Genomic DNA, 23,151 nt, shown 5'->3' with positions numbered 1-23,151 from the left:
CTTTCATAAGCCAAAGGACAGCATACCTATATTTTACAAAGCTAACTTATTAATGACAAGTAAGAGAGTCCAGGCTGACTTTCAATAATTGACACCGCACCTGGTACACACGGCACTCTGGGACCACACCACACTTACAATACCTGAAGATGGGCTTATAACAGTCCAAAACCGGTCGTGTGAAAATAAAGAAATTTACAACTGAAGCGATATTTTCAAACCTCTGCCACTATTTTACAGTTTTAGTCTGAAGTTAACAATCAACAATTATGGACAGAGTCCATGTCTACCTTTGGAAATGTAATACAGTTTAAGATCTGGTTTCTGAATCTCTATGTTACAGTTATATAAGCGGCATGAAATCTTCCAGTGTCTCCAGGTCCCTTCCACATATAAAACATTTTGTCATCATTTGTGCAGAATTCTGACAGGTGGCTTTCACTTTCAGTCTCTTTCACCACGCTATATTCTCCCGTTGTTTTTCCTTCTGCTTCTTTGCCTACTATTGGATTCCAGTGTCCCATCACAATCACATTTATGTTTCATAACTATCTGAATTATTTCCTTGATCTCATCATGTTGTTAAACAACATATACAATGGTGCTCTTTTTAGTAATACTAAAAAGAACCAAAATCATATCAGATATTGTTCCAATGTGACATACGGGCTAATAATTATTGCTCTGTCATATCCCAATAATCATATTGGTTTATGGATTTTGCTTTGACACAGACTTTGTTAAAGTAAGTAATGAGTGCACACCAGTGTAGCTAATCAATGATTTATGTTAAATTATGAGAAAAACAAATGGAATGATATGGTAAACAGTCTGCAATACCTGTAAATCATTCACATTCATTCATCGTAAACCTGTTTCCTCATTTTATTCTTCCAAATGTTCATAGAGCATTGTAACGTTGTTTTACTGAATTACACAGCACGAACTGGCAAGTTGGCAAGGCATGGTTTTTAGCATGGACGAGGTCTGTGAATAACCTCTGATCACCTATCACTGTGCTATTCAACCACACACACGTTTTCACACACTTTACGCAAGAGCTACATGAAAATTTTTAAGTCCTGTAAGACAGATGAAGTTCGTGTCAATTAGCTTTTATTTTGTCTTGATATTCGTTGTGCCATAAAGCTAAGTTGATCTGAAGAGTGAAATAATTCCATTACTACACAAATTGTAAAGGTAGTCGTGTTGCACATGTTTCATTCAGAGTATACAAATTTGTCGTTCAATTCAGAAGACACTGCCCTTAATTTGAAGATTGTTAGCGTGAAACAGCATCTCAAAAAACTGACTGCATAAATGTGTTGGAAGAATAAACAACGAAAAATCTTTGACCACAATGGACGTGACATTGGTTGTATGATGACCACATGCAAACAGAAAAATGACCGTAGCAGCAATGTGAAGTGTTTCATAAAGAATTAACTGCCTATGTGAGATGAATAAACCTTAAATCAAATATTAAGTGCCGCATGATATGATCCAGAACTCTCTTATTCAATTATATAGAAAACACACTGTAACTTTAGAGCACTGCTGCTCCTTCTTAATAAATTTATGCAGATGTCCATCTCTGGAAAGGGTAAAACAACAAACTATGTAATACTATCCAAGCCTTGAGGACCGACTGGATGAAAACAATGCATAAGAATGGTCCTATCGCAAACTGAGGTACAAATATTTTACGAATCTTTTCGAAACATTTACATGATTTGGCACATTCTAATTCCCACCAATTTTCACACTTAAAGAAATGATCAAAATCCAACGAAGAGCTTAATTATGCCTTTCAGAACTGCATTTTGTGGTGGAACAGACTCACTGAGGAAAACAAAAACGTTAGATGAAATAAATGATAGTATTTTTACTTATAAAACATATTTTGCTTTCATGAGCAGAAATTTCCGCCTTGTGCTCAACAATCGGAAAATAATGAAGGAAAGGATATGAGTATTATGGAAAGCACGGAAACAGATCTGGTTGGCATTTACTCTGAAGCCCTCATTCTACTGAAGAAACGAACCCAGTGCTTCATTAACTCAAACTCGTCTTGCAAGGAAGCAGCTCTAGTTGCCCATGCAGACTGTATTATGTTGGGAACTGCTACAAGGAGGAGCAGCGCGGGCTATTTTGGTGTGGCTGTCAGACACGGCAGGAAAGGCTGTTCCAGGCGCCCTGCTAAACATAGACACCCACTCCGAGGAGCTACCAGTTTGCCTTTCGGCGCTTGCGGTGGCCAAATCTCTGCTACGCTGGTTCCAACTCCATTAGTTACACCCGCAGGGCTACTTTAATCGTAATCAGGCAGTACTATTGAAGACGAAAAATGCGCGCTTTCGCTTCTCCATCAAGATAGCCATGCAAGTCGATGTATTCAACAACGGAACTAGCAAACACAATGACGACGAGAAATGGTGAAGAGACCCGACATTGGTTGACTGCACCGACATTAATAACATCTCTTTTAGAGTAACAAAGGGGAAATGTCTATCGATACTGATCCGGAGCAATTTAATAGAATGACTGCGCAACTACGGTTGTACGGGAAAGTAAATGCCACATTGGATGAATCCCAAGAAAGATACGTAGGTGGTTTGATAAGTCTGGTAAAAACAGCAAGAAAAAAAGAACTCACCATACTCTTCTCGACATTCTCCTTTCAGGAATGTACACTTGGTCCAGCGATCCTCCAGCTTTTTCATCCAATAGGAAAAATAGATTCTGTCAAACTCTGCAAAATACTCGTTGACTGCACTTATCAATTCCTCATTCGATGAAAATTTCTTCCCAGCAAGCGAAAGTTTTGAGTTCGGGAACAGGAAGAATAACTTGGAGCTATGTCTGGTGAGTATTGGATGAGGAACCAATTCAAAGCCCAATTCATTGTTATCGCTAATGTGTGGGATGGTCCATTATCCTGGTGAAAGAGCAGTTTTTTGCGTGCCAGTCTTGGTCTGTTTTCAACCAACGCAAGTTTCAAATGATCCAACAATGGAGCACGATAGGATCCAGTTCTGGTTCTGAGTCTTTCTATATAATCTATGATAGTTATTCCTTGGGAATCTCAAAAAAGTTGCCTTCACTTTACCAGCTGACAAAATGGTCTCTGTCCTTTTCGGTGCACTTTCAACAGCCTTTGTCCACTGTTTTGAATGCCGTTTTGACACTGGTGTATATTGATGGTTCCAGATTTCATCAACAGTTACCAAATGGCACACAAAGCCTTCGGATTGTGATTAAATATTGCCAGACATTATGTTAAAGTGTTGTGCCGGAAGCCCTTTTGGTCGACTGTTTTTTTTTTTTTTTTGTTATGATTTTAGGGCGCAAAACTGCTACGGTCATTAGCGCCCTGTCTGTTACTTAGGAAAAGCTAAAAAACGTAACTGGAAACCAGCAGCAGTGGGAGCAAAACTCAAAAAAGTGGGGAAACCAAAAAACAGAAGGAAAGGTTAAAAAACCACTATAGAAGGGGGGTTGTATTGGTTGACTGAGCAATTGCAGCACTCGTCTCGCACAAAACTTCTTCATAGCCGATTCTCCGTGCAAGATGATATGCACTTGCTCATTTGAGATGCCTGTAGTCTCAGCCATCTCACTAATTTTTATTCAATGGTCTTGCATTATCGTATCATGGATTTTGTCAATGGTTCCTTTATGGTGAATGCGTCTAATTACAGACGGCAGGAGCGCGCTTCGTCTACGGTGCTTGTTCGGCCACGTTTAAATTCATTAATCCGAAAGTAACGGTCTTCTGTGAGGGTGCAGAGTGTGTGTGAATTTCATCCACTTCTGCTTTGATTTGTGCGGCAGTCCAACCCTTCAAATGAATATATTTAATAACAGCACGGAACTCTGTTTTTCTCCATTTTCTAACGCAGTCGACACACTGATCGGTTTAGATTTCAGACGGCTGTCAACATTGTACCGTCCGCTATGCATTGTTCAAATTCCTCAGAAGATCCTTGGAGTAAGCAGGTTTACCAACCAAGAAGGAACAACAAAAATGTTCCATTCATTCACGGAAATTTACCATATTTCTCAAGCCCCACGCGTACATTCACGGAAGAGGCTGCTTGCCAAATTCTTATCCAATCAATTCTAGAATATTTTTATTGCCCTGGGATTCTTTCGAAGTAATATTAACTAAAAAGAGAATAGTATGGCGCAATGCCACATAAATGAAATGCTTAAAGCAGAATTAACTTACTGTGCGTTGCGCGCCCGCGCGGTTTTGTGTGTGTGTGTGTGTGTGTGTGTGTGTGTGTGTGTGTAGGCATACCAGCAGTTTGGGAAATGAATCATCCATAGAATCCCGAAGTTCGCAAGAGCAAGTAAGTGTGAGAACTATCACACGATAATTTTAACAGCTCATGCGCCCAAGAATGCTGGGAAAATGTTAAAGATCTGTTAGAAGATGGACAATTTGGTTTTAGCCTAGCTAAAGGCACGAGAGACACGGTTCTGACGGACTTGATAATGAAAGCATGACGTGACATAACCCTAAGACACATTTATAGTATTTGTCACCTAGAAAAAGCATTCGGAAGACGTTTGAAATTATCAGAAATGTGTGTATAAGTTATAGCGAAAGACGGGTATCCCATACAACTGTAAAACAAAGCCGCCAATGCCCCCCCCCCCCCCCCCCCCTCCCACCGTTTCCCAGCTCGCGTTCCAATTTTGGCCACCAGGTAAAATCTGGTGCTGTACAGTATCTCGCTGTAGAGAGCCTGAATACATATAGGCCTATATACATATAGGCTCTCTATATCGTTTATGTCTCCAGTGCTCTTACTGAACAAATTGTGAGAGTGGCAGTTAATAACAAAATCAACATTATGCCTTTCTCACTTGAATTCATTACATATGGAAACATTTCCATACATCATCTTTGCATTCACAGCGCCAGATTTGCGTCTGGTGGTCAAAAACTGGAACTAATTTTTTCCAGGGCATATTGATTCCACATTAATGCTTTAGAGTATCTATTGGGTTTCGCTGTCATACGATAATTAAGTCCACACCGGACCTCTGTGAGTAGCAGCACTTTATAATCATCAGGTATGTACGACAATCAAAAGGTCTAATTTTAAAAAGTGTGTAAGTAAATAATGCCATCTTCCTTTCCATCGTTCAATCTGTATATCGAAAAAGCTATGGCGAAACTAAAAAAAGAAGTTCGGGATTGAGATAGAAATTCACAATGAAAGATATCAGCGATAAGATTCACTGATAGCATTGCTATGCTCAGTGAAAGAAAGGAAGAATTTCAGGACCTCCAGGACCCGTTGAATGGAACGAACAGCACACACTTTGAATTTTATGTGAACTGAACTAATGAGGCGCAACAGAAATGAGATTAGTGATAAAGTTAACACCAAAATAGGAGACCACGAATTAGATGAAGTGAAGGAATTCTGCTACATTGGAAGCAAAATAACAATGACGGACGAAGAAGGGAAGACATAAAAAGGCTAGTACAGTAAAAAGAGAGTATTCGTAGTTATTAGAAGTCTGAGATTAATAACTATTGAAGAGGAAATTAACTAACTATTGAAGAGGAAATTTCTGAGAAAGAACGTTTGGAGCACAGCATTGTATGGTTGCGAATCGTGTGGACTGTGGTAAAAGCCGAAAGAAAGAGAATCGAGGCGTTTGAGATTTGGTGTTACATATAGACGTCGAAACTTGGGTGTACTGACAAGGTAAGATATGAGGAGATTCTCCGCAGAATCGACGAGGAGAGGAATTTGTAGAGTATACAGGGTGTTACAAAAAGGTACGGCCAAACTTTCAGGAAACATTCCTCACACACAAATAAAGAAAAGATGTTATGTGGACATGTGTCCGGAAACGCTTAATTTCCATGTTAGAGCTCATTTTAGTTTCGTCAGTATGTACTGTACCTCCTCTTTTACCGCCAGTTGGCCCAATTGAAGGAAGGTAATGTTGACTTCGGTGCTTGTGTTGACATGCGACTCATTGCTCTACAGTATTAGCATCAAGCACATCAGTACGTAGCAGCAACAGGTTAGTGTTCATCACGAACGTGGTTTTGCAGTCAGTGCAATGTTTACAAATGCCGAGCTGGCAGATGCCCATTTGATGTATGGATTAGCACGGGGCAATAGCCGTGGCGCGATACGTTTGTATCGAGACGGATTTCCAGAACGAAGGTGTCCCGACAGGAAGACGTTCGAAGCAATTGATCGGCGTCTTAGGGAGCACGGAACATTCCAGCCTATGACTCGCGACTGGGGAAGACCTAGAACGACGAGGACGCCTGCAATGGACGAGGCAATTCTTCGTGCAGTTGACGATAACCCTAATGTCAGCGTCAGAGAAGTTGCTGCTGTACAAGGTAAAGTTGACCACGTCACTGTATGGAGAGTGCTACGGGAGAACCAGTTGTTTCCGTACCATGTACAGCGTGTGCAGGCACTATCAGCAGCTGATTGGCCTCCACAGGTACACTTCATGGTTCATCCAACAATGAGTCAATCCTCATTTCCGTGCAAATGTTCTCTTTACGGATGTGACTTCATTGCAACGTAATCAAATTGTAAATTTTCACAATCAACATGTGTGGGCTGACGAGAATCCGCACGCAATTGTGCAATCACGTCATCAACACAGATTTTCTGTGAACATTTGGTCATGCATTGTTGGTGATGTCTTGATTATTCCACCTACGTTCAATGGAGCACGTTATCATGGTTTCATACGGGATACTCTACCTGTGCTGCTAGAACATGTGCCTTTACAAGTACGACACAACACGTGGTTCATGCACGATGGAGCTCCTGCACATTTCAGTCTAAGTGTTCGTACGCTCCTCAACAACAGATTCGGTGACCGATGGATTGGTAGAGGCGGACCAATTCCACGGCCCCCACGCTCTCCTGACCTCAACCCTCTTGACTTTCATTTACGGGGGCATTTGAAAGCTCTTGTCTACGCAACCCCGGTACCAAATGTAGAGACTCTTCGTGCTCGTATTGTGGACGGCTGTGATACAATACGCCATTCTCCAGGGCTGCATCAGCGCATCAGGGATTCCATGCGACGGAGGGTGGATGCATGTATCCTCGCTAACGGAGGACATTTTGAACATTTCCCGTAACAAAGTGTTTGAAGTCACGCTGGTACGTTCTGATGCTGTGTGTTTCCATTCCATGATTAATGCGATTTGAAGAGAAGTAATAAAATGAGCTCTAACATGGAAAGTAAGCGTTTCCGGACACATGTCCACATAACATCTTTTCTTTATTTATGTGTGAGGAATGTTTCCTGAAAGTTTGGCCGTACCTTTTTGTAACACCCTGTATTAACAAAGGCCAAGATGATTGGCCGTATTTTAAGACATCAGGGAAAATTTGCACGAGGAGGGAGGAAGAGCTATTGGAATATATCCAACAAATAACTGAGGAAGTTAGGTGCAAAGTGCTACACCTAGATGAAGAGATTGGCACATGATAGGGAATCGTGGCGGGCTGGATTATAGACTGATGGCCAAGAAAAGCTGTCACCCAGCTCCACTGTCGCCTGCACGATGGACAACATTTTAGTAGATATCGGGAAGGCCAATAGCCCTGGAAAGTTTTACCCACTGGCCAGACACCGGAGAACTGTAGCTGATTTCTTTCGCTTCTTCCGGACAGTAATCTAAATTTAAAGGTGAGGATTGTGAGTGGCAGCGCCGGTACGCACCTTCTTCTTGTCGCGCATGGAGCCGCGCCCGCGCACCATGATCTTGCAGCCCGTCTCTTGCTCCAGCTGCTTGGCCGTCATGCCGCGGGGACCCAGGATGCGGCCCACGAAGTTGAACTGCAACACACGAAAAACTGCTGTCAGCCAACTGTCGGTAGTGCATCCACGGTAATCGAGCTTTGCGCCACAGTCGAAGATTGGCAGAGATTTGTAGCTTTCTGGGTTGTAACTGTCGCAATCTGATGCACTGCTGGCCACTGAAACTGCAACACCGGGAAAGATATCAAATAACGAAATTTTACTAATTGTGTGTGTACAGTATAGGAGGAAGAATACGTGATTAAATTTGGAGGTGATGTGGGGGCATCCAGGGTGCAAAATTAAATAAACCTTACTGCCACCTCTGGCAACAAAGACTGCATCAAATCGAACTGATCCTGGATAACGGATACAGGTACCTAACTCCAGGCCCCTTCAGCTCTATTGCTGCAGTTTATAAATCGTGGTGTCTGGCGACTGGTGGCGTCCTAATCTCTCAGGAACCAATCACCAGATGCTCTCAGTGAGTGAGAGATAAGGCCAGGGTAATAGTCTAACACCGTCTGTGTCGAAACAGGTTATGACAGCGTGAGCAACATGCTATGTTGTGTTATCTTGCTGAAATAACGACACAGAAAACTTCAAAATGAGCACAGTTACCGGCCTTTACACGTCAGAAATGGAATGGCTACTGTCCAAATTATGGGATGTGCGAACCTAAGTTGATCATTCTCAAAAAGCTGTAGCACAGCAATCAATCGTCCTTTCCTTTCAGGCTCTATTAAAGCAAATCTAGATTTCGGCTAGCGCCTAGCCATTACCAATACATTATTTCACAGTTTCAGTACATGTCCTACTACGTCAGTCGGACGACTGATTGCTGTGCTCCACATTTTGAAAGTCATACCATAGTCGTTGAGTGCATTCCACATTCTTAATGGAAGGTTCAAAATGGTTCAAATGGCTCTGAGCACTATGGGACTTAACTTCTGAGGTCATCAGTCCACTACAACTTAGAACTACTCAAACCTAACTAACCTAAGGACATCACACACATCCATGCCCGAGGCAGGATTCGAACCTGCGACCGTAGCGGTCACGCGGTTCCAGACTGTGCCGTCTAGAACCGCTCGGCCACCTCGGCCGGACTAATGGAAGGTAACTTGATGAAGTTGATCATGTTATCCACCCAATGGCACACCACACCATAACCATCAGGTGCTGATCCAGACGACGACGAATGCAATCTGGCAACATTCGTTCTCCTTGAAGCCTCCATACATGGACACGTGGTCCTATTCCTGTGTCCAGTATTAGGATTGGGGTGCACCATACGTAGCTCGTCATATGGTGGTTAACATCGCTGCCTCTAGATTGCACAGTCCCAAATTCGTTTCCCAGCGGATTCAGACATTATTATTGGTTTTTTTTGCTCAGTAACTGGACATTTGTTTGTCCGAATCATTTAATCTCATCTTCATCTTGCTGAAGTCGCGTCAAATACACTACTGGCCATTAAAATTGCTACACCAAGAAGAAATGCGGATGATAAACGGGTATTCATTGGACAAATATATTACACTAGAACTGCCATGTAATTACATTTTCACGCAATTTGGGTGCATAGATCATGAGAAATCAGTACCCAGAACAACCACCTCTGGCCGTAATAACAGCCTTCATACGCCTGGGCATTGAGTCAAACAGAGCTTGGATGGTGCGTACGGGTACAGCTGCCCATGCAGCTTCAACACAATAGCACAATTCATCAAGAGTAGTGACTGGCGTATTGTGACGAGCCTGTTGCTCGGCCGCCATTGACCAGACATTTTCAATTGGTGGGAGATCTGGAGAATGTGCTGGCCAGGGCAGCAGTCGAACATTTTCTGTATCCGAAAGGCCCGCACAGGACCTGCAACATGCGGTCGTGCATTATCCTGCTGAAATGTAGGGTTTCGCAGGGATCGGATGAAGGGTAGAGCCAACGGTCGTAATACATCTGAAATGTAACGTCCACTGTTCAAAGTGCCTTCAATGCGAACAAGAGGTGACCGAGACGTGTAACCAATGGCACCCCATACCATCACGCCGGGTGATACGCCAGTATGGCGATGACGAAACACGCTTCCAATGTGCGTTCACCACGATGTCGCCAAACACGGATGCGACTATCATGATGCTGTAAACACAACCTGGACTCATCCGAAAATATGACGTTTTGCCATTCGTGCGCCCAGGTTCGTCGTTGAGTACACCATCGGAGGCGCTCCTGTCTGTGATGCAGCGTCAAGGGTACCCGCAGCCATGGTCTCCGAGCTGATAGTCCATGCTGCTGCAAACGTCGTCGAACTGTTCGTGCAGATGGTTGTTGTGTTGCAAACGTCCCCATCTGTTGACTCAGGGATCGAGACGTGGCTGCACGATCCGTTACAGCCATGCGGATAAGATGCCTGTCATCTCGACTGCTAGTGATACGAGGCCGTTGGGATCCAGCACGGCGTTCCGTGTTACACTCCTCAACCCACCGATTCCATCTACTGCTAACAGTCATTGGATCTCAACCAACGCGAGCAGCAATGTCGCGGTACGATAAACCGCAATCGTGATAGGCTACAATCCGACCTTTAGCAAAGTCGGAAACATGATGGTACGCATTTCTCCTCCTTACACGAGGCATCAGAACAACGTTTCATCAGGCAACGCCGGTCAACTGCTGTGTGTGTATGAGAAAGCGGTTGGAAACTTTCCTCATGTCAGCACGTTGTAGGTGTCGCCACCAGCGCCAACCTTGTGTGAATTCTCTGAAACGCTAATCATTTGCGTATCACAGCATCTTCTTCCTGTCGGATAAATTTCGCGTCTGTAGCACGTCATCTTCGTGGTGTAGCAATTTTAATGGCCAGTAGTGTAGGATGACTTATATCAGGCAGCCGAACAATCAGCCAATAATGTCATAAAATCGTTTCACTGGATGCTGTCCTCTGCTGCCACGTCGAGGGAACCCGCAAGCGTCGTCCCCATGCTGACAATCCCTGGCGCTCCACACGCTGTCACATTGTCGCTTACTGCAAACATGTCCACTTAGGTACGTCATGTTGCTTTACGATCCTGCATGGACGAGTGTACAGTATGAATGTCTTCTATGGCACTAGTCACGTGGGGGCCATTGATATCCTGCATGGCCTTGAGTATGGCCCTCTTGAACCCCTTCCATTCCTTAATCAGATGACAGTAATGAGAGCTCAACCAGCGCGAGCAACATTATCTTGGAGCAGGAAATTGCAGTTCCGTTACGCCACGATCCTGCCACTGTTAATTCAACAAGTGCTGATAGACGTTTCATCTTGTTCCACAAGGCGTAACATAACCTTTTCACGAACAAAAAATATTCGAATGTGATTTGTGAATGAGAAATCAGCTGCGAATTTCCTTGCATACATAACGTACCTGGCGTCACTCATGCCTACTTTGTGGAGTGAGTTGTAATGCTGATCACTTCAGTATTCCACCATTCCAGTTTGACTTCTGGTACATGCTGTCTCTGCGGCAAGAGCGCCGATACCCGGGGTCAAAGAGGGTGGGGGGTGGGGTGGGGGAGGTGAGGGAGGGTGGCGCCTCCCTCTAGCTCTCAGCGACAGTAAAAATATATAGTGGTTATTTTTCTTTCAAGAAAACTGTTCAAAACACGGTATTAAGCAGATTTTTTAACAGGATCAGAACGAACTTTTTATGGCTACATACAAGTTGCCATCTGTCTTCGAAAAATATTAAAAATACTTCGTACCACGAGATCTAGCCACCGCCGTCTCCCCTCCTACAAGCCCTCCCTTCCCAACAAATTCTCGTATGGGCACCGTTGTTCTGTGGTGTTGCAAATTTTGAATGGGAACAACGTACAATTATATGTTGACACTGTGTGTCGGATGGACATTCTAAGACGTATCTTAAACCTGAGGTGACCTCACTTCACACAGTTTGTCTTCCACACCAGCCCCCCCCCCCCCCCTCCCCAAAGTTCCTGACTCTCCAGTCTCCTCCGGGGGACGCTAAGAGACCATTAACGCCTCAGAAAGAAACTGGGACACCTTTAACCGCATCTAATGCTCCCAAGTTCCGATCTCTAGCTGAGAGCTTACCTAGGCAAAGAATAGGTACAGTAGATTGCTACGGTCGTTCCAACCTAAGCAGGTATGAAGACCAACGACAAGTCCGTATCGTTCACTTGGTGATTTATTTGGTGCAGCAGTTGGATTACTGCGCAATTTGATAATTACCCGGGCAACTGCGTGATAGATTTTGTAAAACTACGGAACTGTAACGCTTGAACTCGACGCGAATGCTGTACGGAGTGGCGTCACGCGCTAAAGAATCGTCCGCAAAAGCGAGTTCCACTGAACACCGAACTAATGCGTCAGCCAGCAGAAGCAGTAGAGGAGAGTAGATGTGGCGGAACATTACCTATTCTTTTGGATCCAGACATTGGACCAGCACTGGCTAAGTTCTGTTGATTGTTGTAACTGATCAGGCATTGGATATTATTGCTTCCACGCGGTACACGGTATTAATTTTACCTAACGGAGACGAGAACATATATCTCCACTCTGGAAGGCAGAAATACTACCGAAAATGGGCGTTTCATGTAAAGGAACGACCTCAGACTCTAATACTGACGTAATAAGCCACACGAATGCATCGAAATGGTTCCTTCTGGTGGTGCGCAAAACAACAACAACAACAACAACAATAATAATAATAATAATACGGAGAGAGAGAGAAATCTTCTGTCATAGATCCATACGGAGGAATCAGGAGTACGACGTTCGTTCACAATTCTATTAAGCCCTAAATAAGCCTAGAGTTAATCGCTGGAGTTTAAAGCTATTCGTAACCTTGGGCGCGAAACTTAGCACTGAATCAGCCAACGTTGAGTATGGCGGATGAAAGTCACATACGAGCACGTTAAAGCGAAGCTATCAATAACAGCCCGACAAGAGCGCCCAACGGGCTTGCTATTATTACATCGCGTGGCAACAAATCTCCGTTTATATGACGCAGCGGGGTATAACGCCCTAGTGCCGCCGTCCTGAACGTGGGTTCCAACTAACACGGCTCAATGAAGACTTACGACGGGCGTCAAACTTCCTTTCTCCCCTTGGACACGGTACCCTCTCTTTGAGGAACGGGAGAACACATTATGTTGCACGTAGAAACGAAGTAGGTCTTCTAGAGAGGTTTATTATCAATCTGTGGTTCTCTGTATCTCTCTTACAGATACTCTGGCAATAATTACTAATAGTAATACACCTCGATACAGTGACCAGTTTGGGATCGGTATTCACTGGTATGAAATTACAATGAAATCTTGATAAATATCAACGGGGACAGTTGAAAATGTGTGCCCCGACCGGAACTCGAACCCAGGCAGATGCTTACATGGCAAATGCTCTATCCGACTGAGCCATCGAGGACACAGAGGATAGTGCGACTGCAGGGACTTATCTCTGGCATACTCCCCGTGAGGCCCACACTTCCAAATTACTGTCCACACACTATATTTGTGGTGCCCCTACCCACTATACTCACTACTCGCGGCAGTCAACCTACCGATTCCCGTAAGAGTTTGAGCAATGTGAGTGCACTCGCACTGAAGATCATTGGCCGGTAAGCCTTACCTACATTGTTTTTGTTGTTGTGGTCTTCAGTCGATCTTCAGTCCAGAGACTGGTTTGATGCAGCTCTCCATGCTACTCTATCCTGTGCAAGCTTCTTCATCTCCCACTACCTACTGCAACCTACATCCTTCTGAATCTGTTTAGTGTATTCATCTCTTGGTCTCCCTCTATGATGTTTACCCTCCACGCTGCCCTCCAATACTAAATTGGTGATCACTTGATGCCTCATAATATGCCCTACCAACCGATCCCTTCTTCTAGTCAAGTTGTGCCATAAATTTCTCTTCTCCCCAATTCTATTCAATACCTCCTCGTTCGTTATGTGATCTACCCATCTAATCTTCACCATTTTTCTGTAGCACATTTCGAAAGCTTCTATTCTCTTCTTGTCTAAACTATTTATCGTCCACGTTTCAAAAATGATTGAAATGGCTCTGAGCTCTATGGGACTCAACATCTGACGTCATCAGTCCCGTAGAACTTAGAACTACTTAAACCTAACTAACCTAAGGACAACACACACATCCATGCCCGAGGCAGGACTCGAACCTGCGACCGTAGCGTCCACGTTTCACGTCGATACATGCCTACACTCCATAAAAATACTTTCAGAAACGACTTCCTGACACTTAGATCTATACTCGATGTTAACAAATTTCTCTTCTTCAGAAACGCTTTCCTTGCCATTGCCAGTCTGCAGTTTATATCCTCTCTACTTCGACCATCATCAGTTATTTTGCTCACCAAATAGCGAAGCTCATTTACTACTTTAAGCGTCTCATTTCCTAATCTAATTCCCGCAGCATCACCCGATTTAATTCGACTACATTCCATTATATATGAAGATGGTTTCTGTTCTTTCGGACATGTCCTAAATAACAGATACCATTTTCATATATTAACTGGTATTGTTCACTCGCTACGAGAAAAAGTTTTTCCCTTTGTTGCTGTCGCTATACGCTTCGAGTATTGAACTGAAAGATAACATGCGTTAAATTTTTGTTGTTAGAAGTCCATTAAAATCAATAGCAAATCAGTGGGTTACAGAAACGAATGGAGACCATCCCTAAATGCTACATATGGCGCAGAGAATAAAACGCCTTATTCCTGAAAACATCCGGCAAATGAAGGCATGGAGAACAAGTAGCTCATACTAATCAGGTGTCGCCTACCGTTCACGCAACCCGCATTCCTGGAGAACACTGCGTGTACCAGCGCTCTGCGATCGTAGGCGCTCTCTCTGACAATTCAAGCATACGGCTGCAGTCACTGCGGCTGCGTTTGCGTTACATAAAACTAGAGGCTAAGAAAGGCAGCTCCGTCGTGATGTAAACGGCAGCAGATAATTATCGTTACGCAGCAAGAGTAGCCAAACAACTTCGGTTTACTAATAATTTTTCACTAAGATTAAAATATAAACTAATAAAAATGCGGCCAACTGTTACATTGCTCTACCGAGGCGTTATTGAACGTCGCACCTGAATCTTGGACGTTAGTACTGGGCTTTAGAAAGCGTAGCTACCACGTATTTTTCACGTACGTTTTTACGTTTGTACGTTTTTCTTGAATAATTCGAAAACAGCACCCTCCAGCGAAAACGTGTTGCAGTACAATTTCTCTACGACTAATAATTTGCGCCAAGAGACCGCAAGAATATTGAAAATTTCGCGCGACCCGCATGTGCTGTAGCTCTTGTAGCCCAATATGGGGTACTTACCGAATCTGATACACCACGAGCGTCCTGTATGAGATTGTTCGTCTCATCTTCCTCTACACTACTGTGGTACGTTGCAAACAATGACAATGTTTGAAATACCGACAATAAATAACTGTGTACCTTAAATGTGTTTTACCTTGGAAACCGTTCGGAACTGAGCAAATGTGCATATGAAGATTTTTGCTCAGAATCACTAATGATATCAGCCTTCGAAGCTTGTACCTTTCCTTCTGACTCACCCTATACATTACTCTTTTCAGAATGTATTTCGTGGAAAGACCATGAAGGTAAGATGGAGAGCGATTTGTGTTCACACTGAGACCTACCAACAATCATTCCCAGGCGCGATTCATGGCTGGAACATGAAAGAGTGCAAGTAGCACTGTCACGCAAAGTGCTCTCCGCCACACACCAAAAGGTGGTTTGCGGAATACAGGTCAAGATAGGGTGGTACTGGTGAGGGATAAATACACTGACAGCAGTTGATACGACAAGGGCGTCGGGTCGGCCACAGGCTGCTCGATGCCCGGCACGTCACATCAAGTCACGTGACGGAAGCGACGCCGGCCCCCGGCATGCCGATGAGGGCACACGCAGTTCGCACTTCCGCACCGAGGCCTTGCAGCATGCCGTCACACATCTACGCTATACAGCTTGGGTTTCCCTCCAACTCTGTGTTTTTTTTTCTTTCTGCACAAGTCACCTGCTACGAAGATCATCTGCTACGACGCCTGGCGTACACTGCCAAGCAATGCTTAGCAAAGAACGGATGTACCACCAGTCTGCTTTGACGTCATGATAATGGCGGACATAAACCTTTCATCGAAATGAAATTTACGTGTAATTTGTCAGAACAAGAATTACAGTTATTGTGATGGCACAACATCCTTTACCTTCGCCAACTCGCATAGAACTCAGGTACGCTTGAGAGTAGTGTGCCGTGGTGGATGCAAATAAGACAGGCGGGAGGAAGAATAGAAAGACGCTTTGAGCAGATATCTTTATGCAAGCAAGACAAAAGTGACCGAGCTACGTTGAAAAATGGGGATGTAAATTTTTCGTTCTGTTTGGTGTTACTACATCGGATGCAAACATCATCGAACCCAGTTCTACTTCTTACAAAGTGTTGTTCTCGTAGGCTGCCACATTCTCGACCGAACCATAGATGACCCCATGAATTGATTATTCCGCAGCAGTGTCTGAATAAGGCCGTTGTTGTGCCTGTAGGGGTGACGTGAGCAGTGGCATAAACATCTCATACAAGGTACCGACTACGGAAGGTTTCTCTGCTCGTAAGTAAATATCTAAAAAGACCGGTAGAATAACTCTTTTTGTCAGTGGAAGATCTGGAGATTTCATGTTGTTGGATAACCAGAACTGGTCGTCTCCATAAATGTACGCTTGACGACAAACCGACACGATCGCTGTTTACTGCACTTCTATTAATGCACGCCGACTGCATCCTCCTTTTTCCTCATCTGGTTACGTGTGCGGTCTCACACGTCGCTCAGTTAATCGACCGATAGAAGCCGCCGAGGCGGATGCAGGAGCATTTAAACTGAAAGCTAATTATTCTCTGCAAGAGAGCGTAATTATGCTTCTCGGGACAGGTAACGCACTTTTTTTCTCTGCCTAATGTTGGACAGCTATCGGAAGAGGCTGACGTGTAACGAGAAAATAAGCCGTTTGGCTCTCTTGGAGCACTATTTCTAAGCAGCAAGGACGGTAACACGATGTAAGGTGTCGCTCCTTTAAAAGCAGAAGCAAAGTGCCACTACCTCTTGTTTTGTCCGCCTCTGCAGTTAACGTCTTCAAAGTCTTCCAGCATCCTCTGAAGTCTCTTCTTCAGTTGCAGTTTGCTGCATATGTCGAATGAGCACTTTAAGCTGATTTTAGGCTTTAAAAAACCATTAATTCCTCTTTTTTTCGAAATATCGTAGATAAGAAATGAGTAGCTTAATGAAGAACCGCCGTGAATAAAATATAAATTCTGTTTCTATTCACGGAAGGCTACACTGGAAATAATAGAAAATTTTCTTGACAGAGAGTACCTTCCATTCCGGCACATGTTAAGGTAAACGCCCGCATCATTCATTCACGTATTAAGCAATAGAAGACACGTTGCCTACGTCCCTCTGCTCGAAATGTTGATCTGCTGCAAAGTCCCTACCAGTTCTTTAAATTTCCGATGTACGTTTCAGCGAAATGGCGTCAGGTTTTTAGCACTTTAGCAGTGTCTCCTGCTACTTAAACACGACTGTGACTATTCGCAACAGCTTCCTCATTACGAGGTCGATGTTCCCTTTTGTCCGACCGTAAAGTTTCAACTGCTTGAAAAATAATATGACTAATTTTTAAAGACAATTGTTACTATGGGTGGGCCGGTAGGTTCATCAATTTACGCCAGGAACGAGCGAGCATAGTAGTGGGTGGGTGGGAGCGAGCCGTCCCTCAACAAAAGACTTGATCTGGCAAAAAGATTAATGCCTGTGGTCTGTGAACTAAAAAGGGGCTCTTCTTATTGCTTATCTTACAAACAGTCGTGAATATAACAGAATCATCTGGTTGAGAGAATGTCAGAACCTGCCTGTATTTCAAAAGCACGGAAAGAAGTTATGCCAGAACTTAAAATACATCGCTCGTAAAGTACAGAATCATGTAGACGACATCAAGGAATGGGTCCTGCTTTGGAAAATTACGAAAAACAACACTCTAGCCGTCTTGCTCACTAACAGAATAATGACGGCATAGAAATCATTACAAATAGAACAATGCTACCATGCAAAGCCAAAAACAATATCTACTCCTAATCTAAAACTAAACTCCTCCCCCACAAACCATGAAGGCCCAAAGGTACCGACTGGCCGCCGTGTCATCGTCAGGCCATGGTGTCACTGGATGCGGATATGGAGGGGCATGTGGTCAGCACACCGCTCTCCTGGCCGTATGTCAGTCTCCGAGACCGGAGCCGTTACTTCTCAATCAAGTAGCTCCTCAGTTTGCCTCACATGGGCTGAGTGCACCCCGCTTGCCAACAGCGCTCGGCAGACCGGATGGGCACCCATCCAAGTGCTAACCCAGCCCGCCAGTGCTTAATTTCGGTGATCTGACGGGAACCGGTGTTACCATTGCGGCAAGGCCGTCTACTCCTAATCACTGATTCATAATTAGCATTCAATAAACATATTGAATACTTACGCAACAAAGGAAACTTGCTACTACATCAAATGTACCCAGTGATCAAAGAATATATGTTCAATGCTACATCGAAAATCTTCGTATCATTTATTTTTCCAGTGATTGCTCATGGTTCCAAATTAGGTGGTAGGCTACAAACATCAACTTCAGCTAGATGCAAGTAATCCAGAATCAACTGACGTGCTGCTACTGATGCTACTTGTTATCTAACACACACACACACACACACACACACACACACACACACAGAGAGAGAGAGAGAGAGAGAGAGAGAGAGAGAGCACATCAATTACATAACCGACATCATTCGACAGAAATTCCAGAACTGCTACAACACCACTTAATTTCCGCCCAATCATCTTATCCAAACATAGGTAACTACCCATCTGACCCAAGGTCGTCCATACAAGACCCTAATTGTTCAGTCTCTTAGAGAAACAAGTACGTTTGTCGAAGACGGTTCTATGAAGAAATGTTGAATTTAATTAATGAAAACGAAGACACTGTAAGCAATTTATGGATAAGTGACGAGCCCCATTTTCATTTGTCCACCTACGTCAACAAGAAGAACTTTAGGTTCTGGAATGACGTGAATGTTAAACAGCATAAGCAACCCCTCTATACCATAGAACGTGTGGTGTGAGTTCATCTGGGATCAGAGAGCCCTCCACGTTTTCGAAGATAATCTACGCAATGCTATGAGAGCAACTTGACAGAAATAAGCAGACATCTTGGGAAACTGTTTTACCCCACACCTTCCTCGGTACGAAGTAAGCGAGGACACTTTTTTTCCAACAACTTCTAACGAAGTACTGTAACTTAGAAAGTATAAAACGTTGACAAATCGGTTCATTTTTGATCTCCCTTTACCTCGATGTCGACAAGAAGGGAAAGTGAGTGCATCACGGTACGTGACAGCGTAGGTCTTACGAATGCCAGCAGCAGTCCCCGGTGTGCAACCTGTAACTATTTCAGACCAGTTTAGTGCACTACTGGCCATTAAAATTGCTACACCAAGAAGAAATGCAGATGATAAACGGGTATTCATTAGACAAATATATTATACTAAAACTGACATGTGATTACATTTTCACGCAATTTGGGTGCATAGATCCTGAGAAATCAGTACCCAAAACAACCACCTCTGGCCGCAATAACAGCCTTCATACGCCTGGGCATGGAGTCAAACAGAGCTTGGATGGCGTGTACAAGTACAGCTGCCCGTGCAGCTTCAACACGATACCACAGTTCATCAAGAGTAGTGACTGGCGTTTTGTGACGAGCCTGTTGCTCGGCCACCCTTGACCAGACATTTTCAATTGGTGGGAGATCTGGAGAATGTGCTGGCCAGGGCAGCAGTCGAACATTTTCTGTATCCGAAAGGCCCGCACAGGACCTGCAACATGCGGTCGTGCATTATCCTGCTGAAATGTAGGGTTTCGCAGGGATCGGATGAAGGGTAGAGCCAACGGTCGTAATACACCTGAAATGTAACGTCCACTGTTCAAAGTGCCTTCAATGCGAACAAGAGGTGACCGAGACGTGTAACCAATGGCACCCCATACCATCACGCCGAGTGATACGCCAGTATGGCGATGACGAATACACGCTTCCAATGTGCGTTCACCTCGATGTCGCCAAACACGGATGCGACCATCACGATGCTGTAAACACAACCTGGATTCATCCAAAAAAATGACTTTTGCCTTTCGTGCGCCCAGGTTCGTCGTTGAGTACACCATCGGAGGCGCTCCTGTCTGTGATGCAGCGTCAAGGGTTTCCGCAGGCATGGTCTCCGAACTGATAGCCCATGCTGCTGCAAACGTCGTCTAACTGTTCGTGCAGCTGGTTGTTGCCTTGCAAACGTCCCCATGCGTTGACTTAGGGATCGAGACGTGGCTGCACGATTCGTTACAGCCATGCAGATAAGATGCCTGTCATCTCGACTGCTAGTGATACGAGGCCGTTGGGATCCAGTACGGCTTTCCGTATTACCCTCCTGAAGCCACCGATTCCGTATTCTGCGAACAGTCATTGGATCTCGACCAACGCGAGCAGCAATGTCGCGATACGATAAACCGCAATCGTGATAGGCTACAATCCGACCTTTATCAAAGTCGGAAACGTGATGGTAGGCATTTCTCCTCCTTACACGAGGCATTACAACAACGTTTCACCAGGTAACGCCTGTCAACCGCTGTTTGTATATGACAAATCGGTTGGGAACTTTCCTCATGTCAGCACGTTGTAGGTGTCGCCACCGGCGCCAACCTTGTGTGAATGCTCTGAAAAGTTAATCATTTGCATATCACAGCATCTTGTTCCTGTCGGTTATATTTCGCGTCTGTAGAAGTTCGTTGGGTGGCCCGCATTTCTCGTCGAGCCGCGCTCTGCCTGCTGATGACGTCTCACATTGCCCTCGTGCAACATCATGACCATTTTGAGCCCTTACAGATATTTCATCGTGTGCTTCTCTCCGCTCAAAGGGAGAAAGGTAGATTAGGGTTCAATGTCCCGTAGACATCTAAGTCATTAGAGACGGAGCACAGCCATTCCGGCATTTGCCTAGAGCGGTTTAAGGAAATCTCGGAAACCACCTTTTGGAAGGCCGGCTCTCCGGCCAGCAGTCCGGTCGTGGCTGTGGGGGCACGGCTGGGCAGGCGCTAGCAGAGTTGCGAAAGCCGCGGTAGGCTGGGTGCGTGGAGGCAGGAGTCCTTTGTCCGCAGCGCGGCGCGGCGCCATCAGTATGCGGGACGGCACGCCACGGCGTACCGCCGCCCGGCCATCGGACAGCGACAGCTACAGGCGGCCCGGCCACAGTGACAGCACAGCGCGCCGACACACACACACACACACACACACACACACACACACACACACACAGAGGAGCGGCCAAGTTTTTGCTGCCTGCGCGCAAACAATGCGGACGGACCATGGACTGCGCTCCCAGGAGCCGACTGGCCGCGGAAACTCACCTCTGTCTGCACTGCAGTCCGGATCAAGTGACTCCCTCCTTTTCGATACTAGCCTGCGACGGATTTTATTGGAACTAATGCCTGCCACGTTTGATGCCTCAACACTGCACATGCCGAACAAGTCATCGAATCCACCCACGCACGTAAACAGATTCTGCGGCGTATTGTCCTGGAAATAAATTAAAAATACCTCTAATCGCCCGTTCCGACCCATGTTTTCGGAAGGGTTTTTTAGATTGTAACGAAAACGCATGAACAGGATAAACATTCCCCAAATATTAGTTAACTGAGCCTACCGATACCGGATGTTGGCGTCGTCTCGCGACCCAATATAATGTTACGTGCGACGTCATACATACGCGAACAGGAAGAGAACATGACACTGACGGTATCTGTTGCCTGTATGTTATTTCTTTGGAATGCATGCTGTCGTAACCTGAAGCGTAGTCCGACATATAGGTTAGTTTAGACTGTGACAGTGGTAATGCATAGGCGAAACGGTATCGAATACTTCAGTTAATCTACGAGGCATGTTGTTTTAAGTAAGTACCGGTTTGAAATTTAAAAAAGACGTGCTAAGATATCTCAATAATTTTATTTTTACATGAAAGCCTGTACCTTAATCCCCGGCCGGAGTGGCCGAGCGGTTCTAGGCGCTTCAGTCTGCAACCGCGCGACCGCTATGGTCGCAGGTTCGAATCCTGCCTCGGGCATGGATGTGTGTGATGTCCTTAGGTTATTCAGGTTTAAGTAGTTCTAAGTTCTAGGGTACTGATGACCTCAGATGTTAAGTCCCATAGTGCTCAGAGCCATTTGAACCTATACCTTAATCTATGCATTGACGCCATTACACCCTGATTCTTCCCTGTTTACGTTGTGTACTGAGTGTTTTAAGATGCCTCGGATAATCGTGAGTCCCGCCGACTGTGAAGTAAGGGCTGTTATAAGCTTTCTTAGTGCTAAAGGCCTAAAAGCGATCGATATTCATCGTGATATCTCTGTAGTTTACTGAGAAAACATTATGAGTGATGGAATGGTAAGAAAGTGGGTGAGAGCATTTAAAGATGGCCCCACAAATGTGCATGATGAACAACGGAGTGGGCGTCCTTCAGTCGTTAATGAAAGTTTGGTGCAGGAACTAAACAATGAGGTGAGGGAAAGCACACTCTTTACGATTTCCTCCTTGCGGGATGACTTTCCTAATGTTTCTCGTTGTGTTTTGTATGGCATTGTGACCGAGCACTTTAATTACGCACGCTGGGTACCGAAAACGTTGACGGATGTGCACAAAACCAAACGTTTAGACAGTGCATTGACATTCCTTGCGCGGTATCATAACGACGGTGATCATTTCTTAAGCCAAATTGTTACGGGCGATGAAACATGGGTGGCCTACGTCACACCAGAATCAAAATTAACAGTCCATGGAATGGCGGCACTCAGATTCACCCAGAAAAGTGAAGTTTAAGCAAACAATTTATGCCCGGAAAATGAAGTGCACTGTTTTTTGGGACAGAAAAGGAGTATTGCTTGTGGAATTTCTGCCTCGTATTGAGACAATCATGCAGCACCTTACTGTAAGACATTGCACAATCTGCGCCGTTCAATTCGGAACAAAAGACGTGACAAGTTGAGCAAAGGCATCGTTTTGCTGCAAGACAATGCCCGTCCGCATGTGGCGAATCAGACCAAAGATATCATCACATCTTTTAGATGGGAAACTCTAGATCATCCTCCGTACAGCCCCGATCTTGCGCCCAGTGAATACCATCTGTTCCTGCGCTTGAAGAAACACCTGGGCTGTCAGCGTCTTCAA

General features: G+C 44.7%; 1 protein-coding gene across 10 annotated transcripts in view; it reads right to left on the bottom strand.

The window, feature by feature from the left end:
- LOC124610978 (protein held out wings) overlaps positions 1–23,151 on the bottom strand; it is a 423,550-nt gene that overhangs the window by 20,662 nt on the left and 379,737 nt on the right. For all 10 annotated transcript variants that reach the window (XR_006979501.1, XM_047140203.1, XM_047140208.1 and 7 more), the window contains exon 3: positions 7,735–7,851. Coding sequence is in view for 9 of the 10 variants with exons in the window: in XM_047140203.1 (XP_046996159.1) it covers positions 7,735–7,851 (117 nt within the window). In the remaining variant the exon portion in view is untranslated. The remainder of the gene's footprint in view (positions 1–7,734; positions 7,852–23,151) is intronic.

The sequence above is a fragment of the Schistocerca americana genome, chromosome 1 (genome assembly GCF_021461395.2).
Source record: "Schistocerca americana isolate TAMUIC-IGC-003095 chromosome 1, iqSchAmer2.1, whole genome shotgun sequence".
Classification (NCBI taxonomy): Eukaryota; Metazoa; Arthropoda; class Insecta; order Orthoptera; family Acrididae; genus Schistocerca; species Schistocerca americana.
Note: the sequence above shows the minus strand (reverse complement) of the source record. Positions and strands in the feature narration are given on the sequence as shown.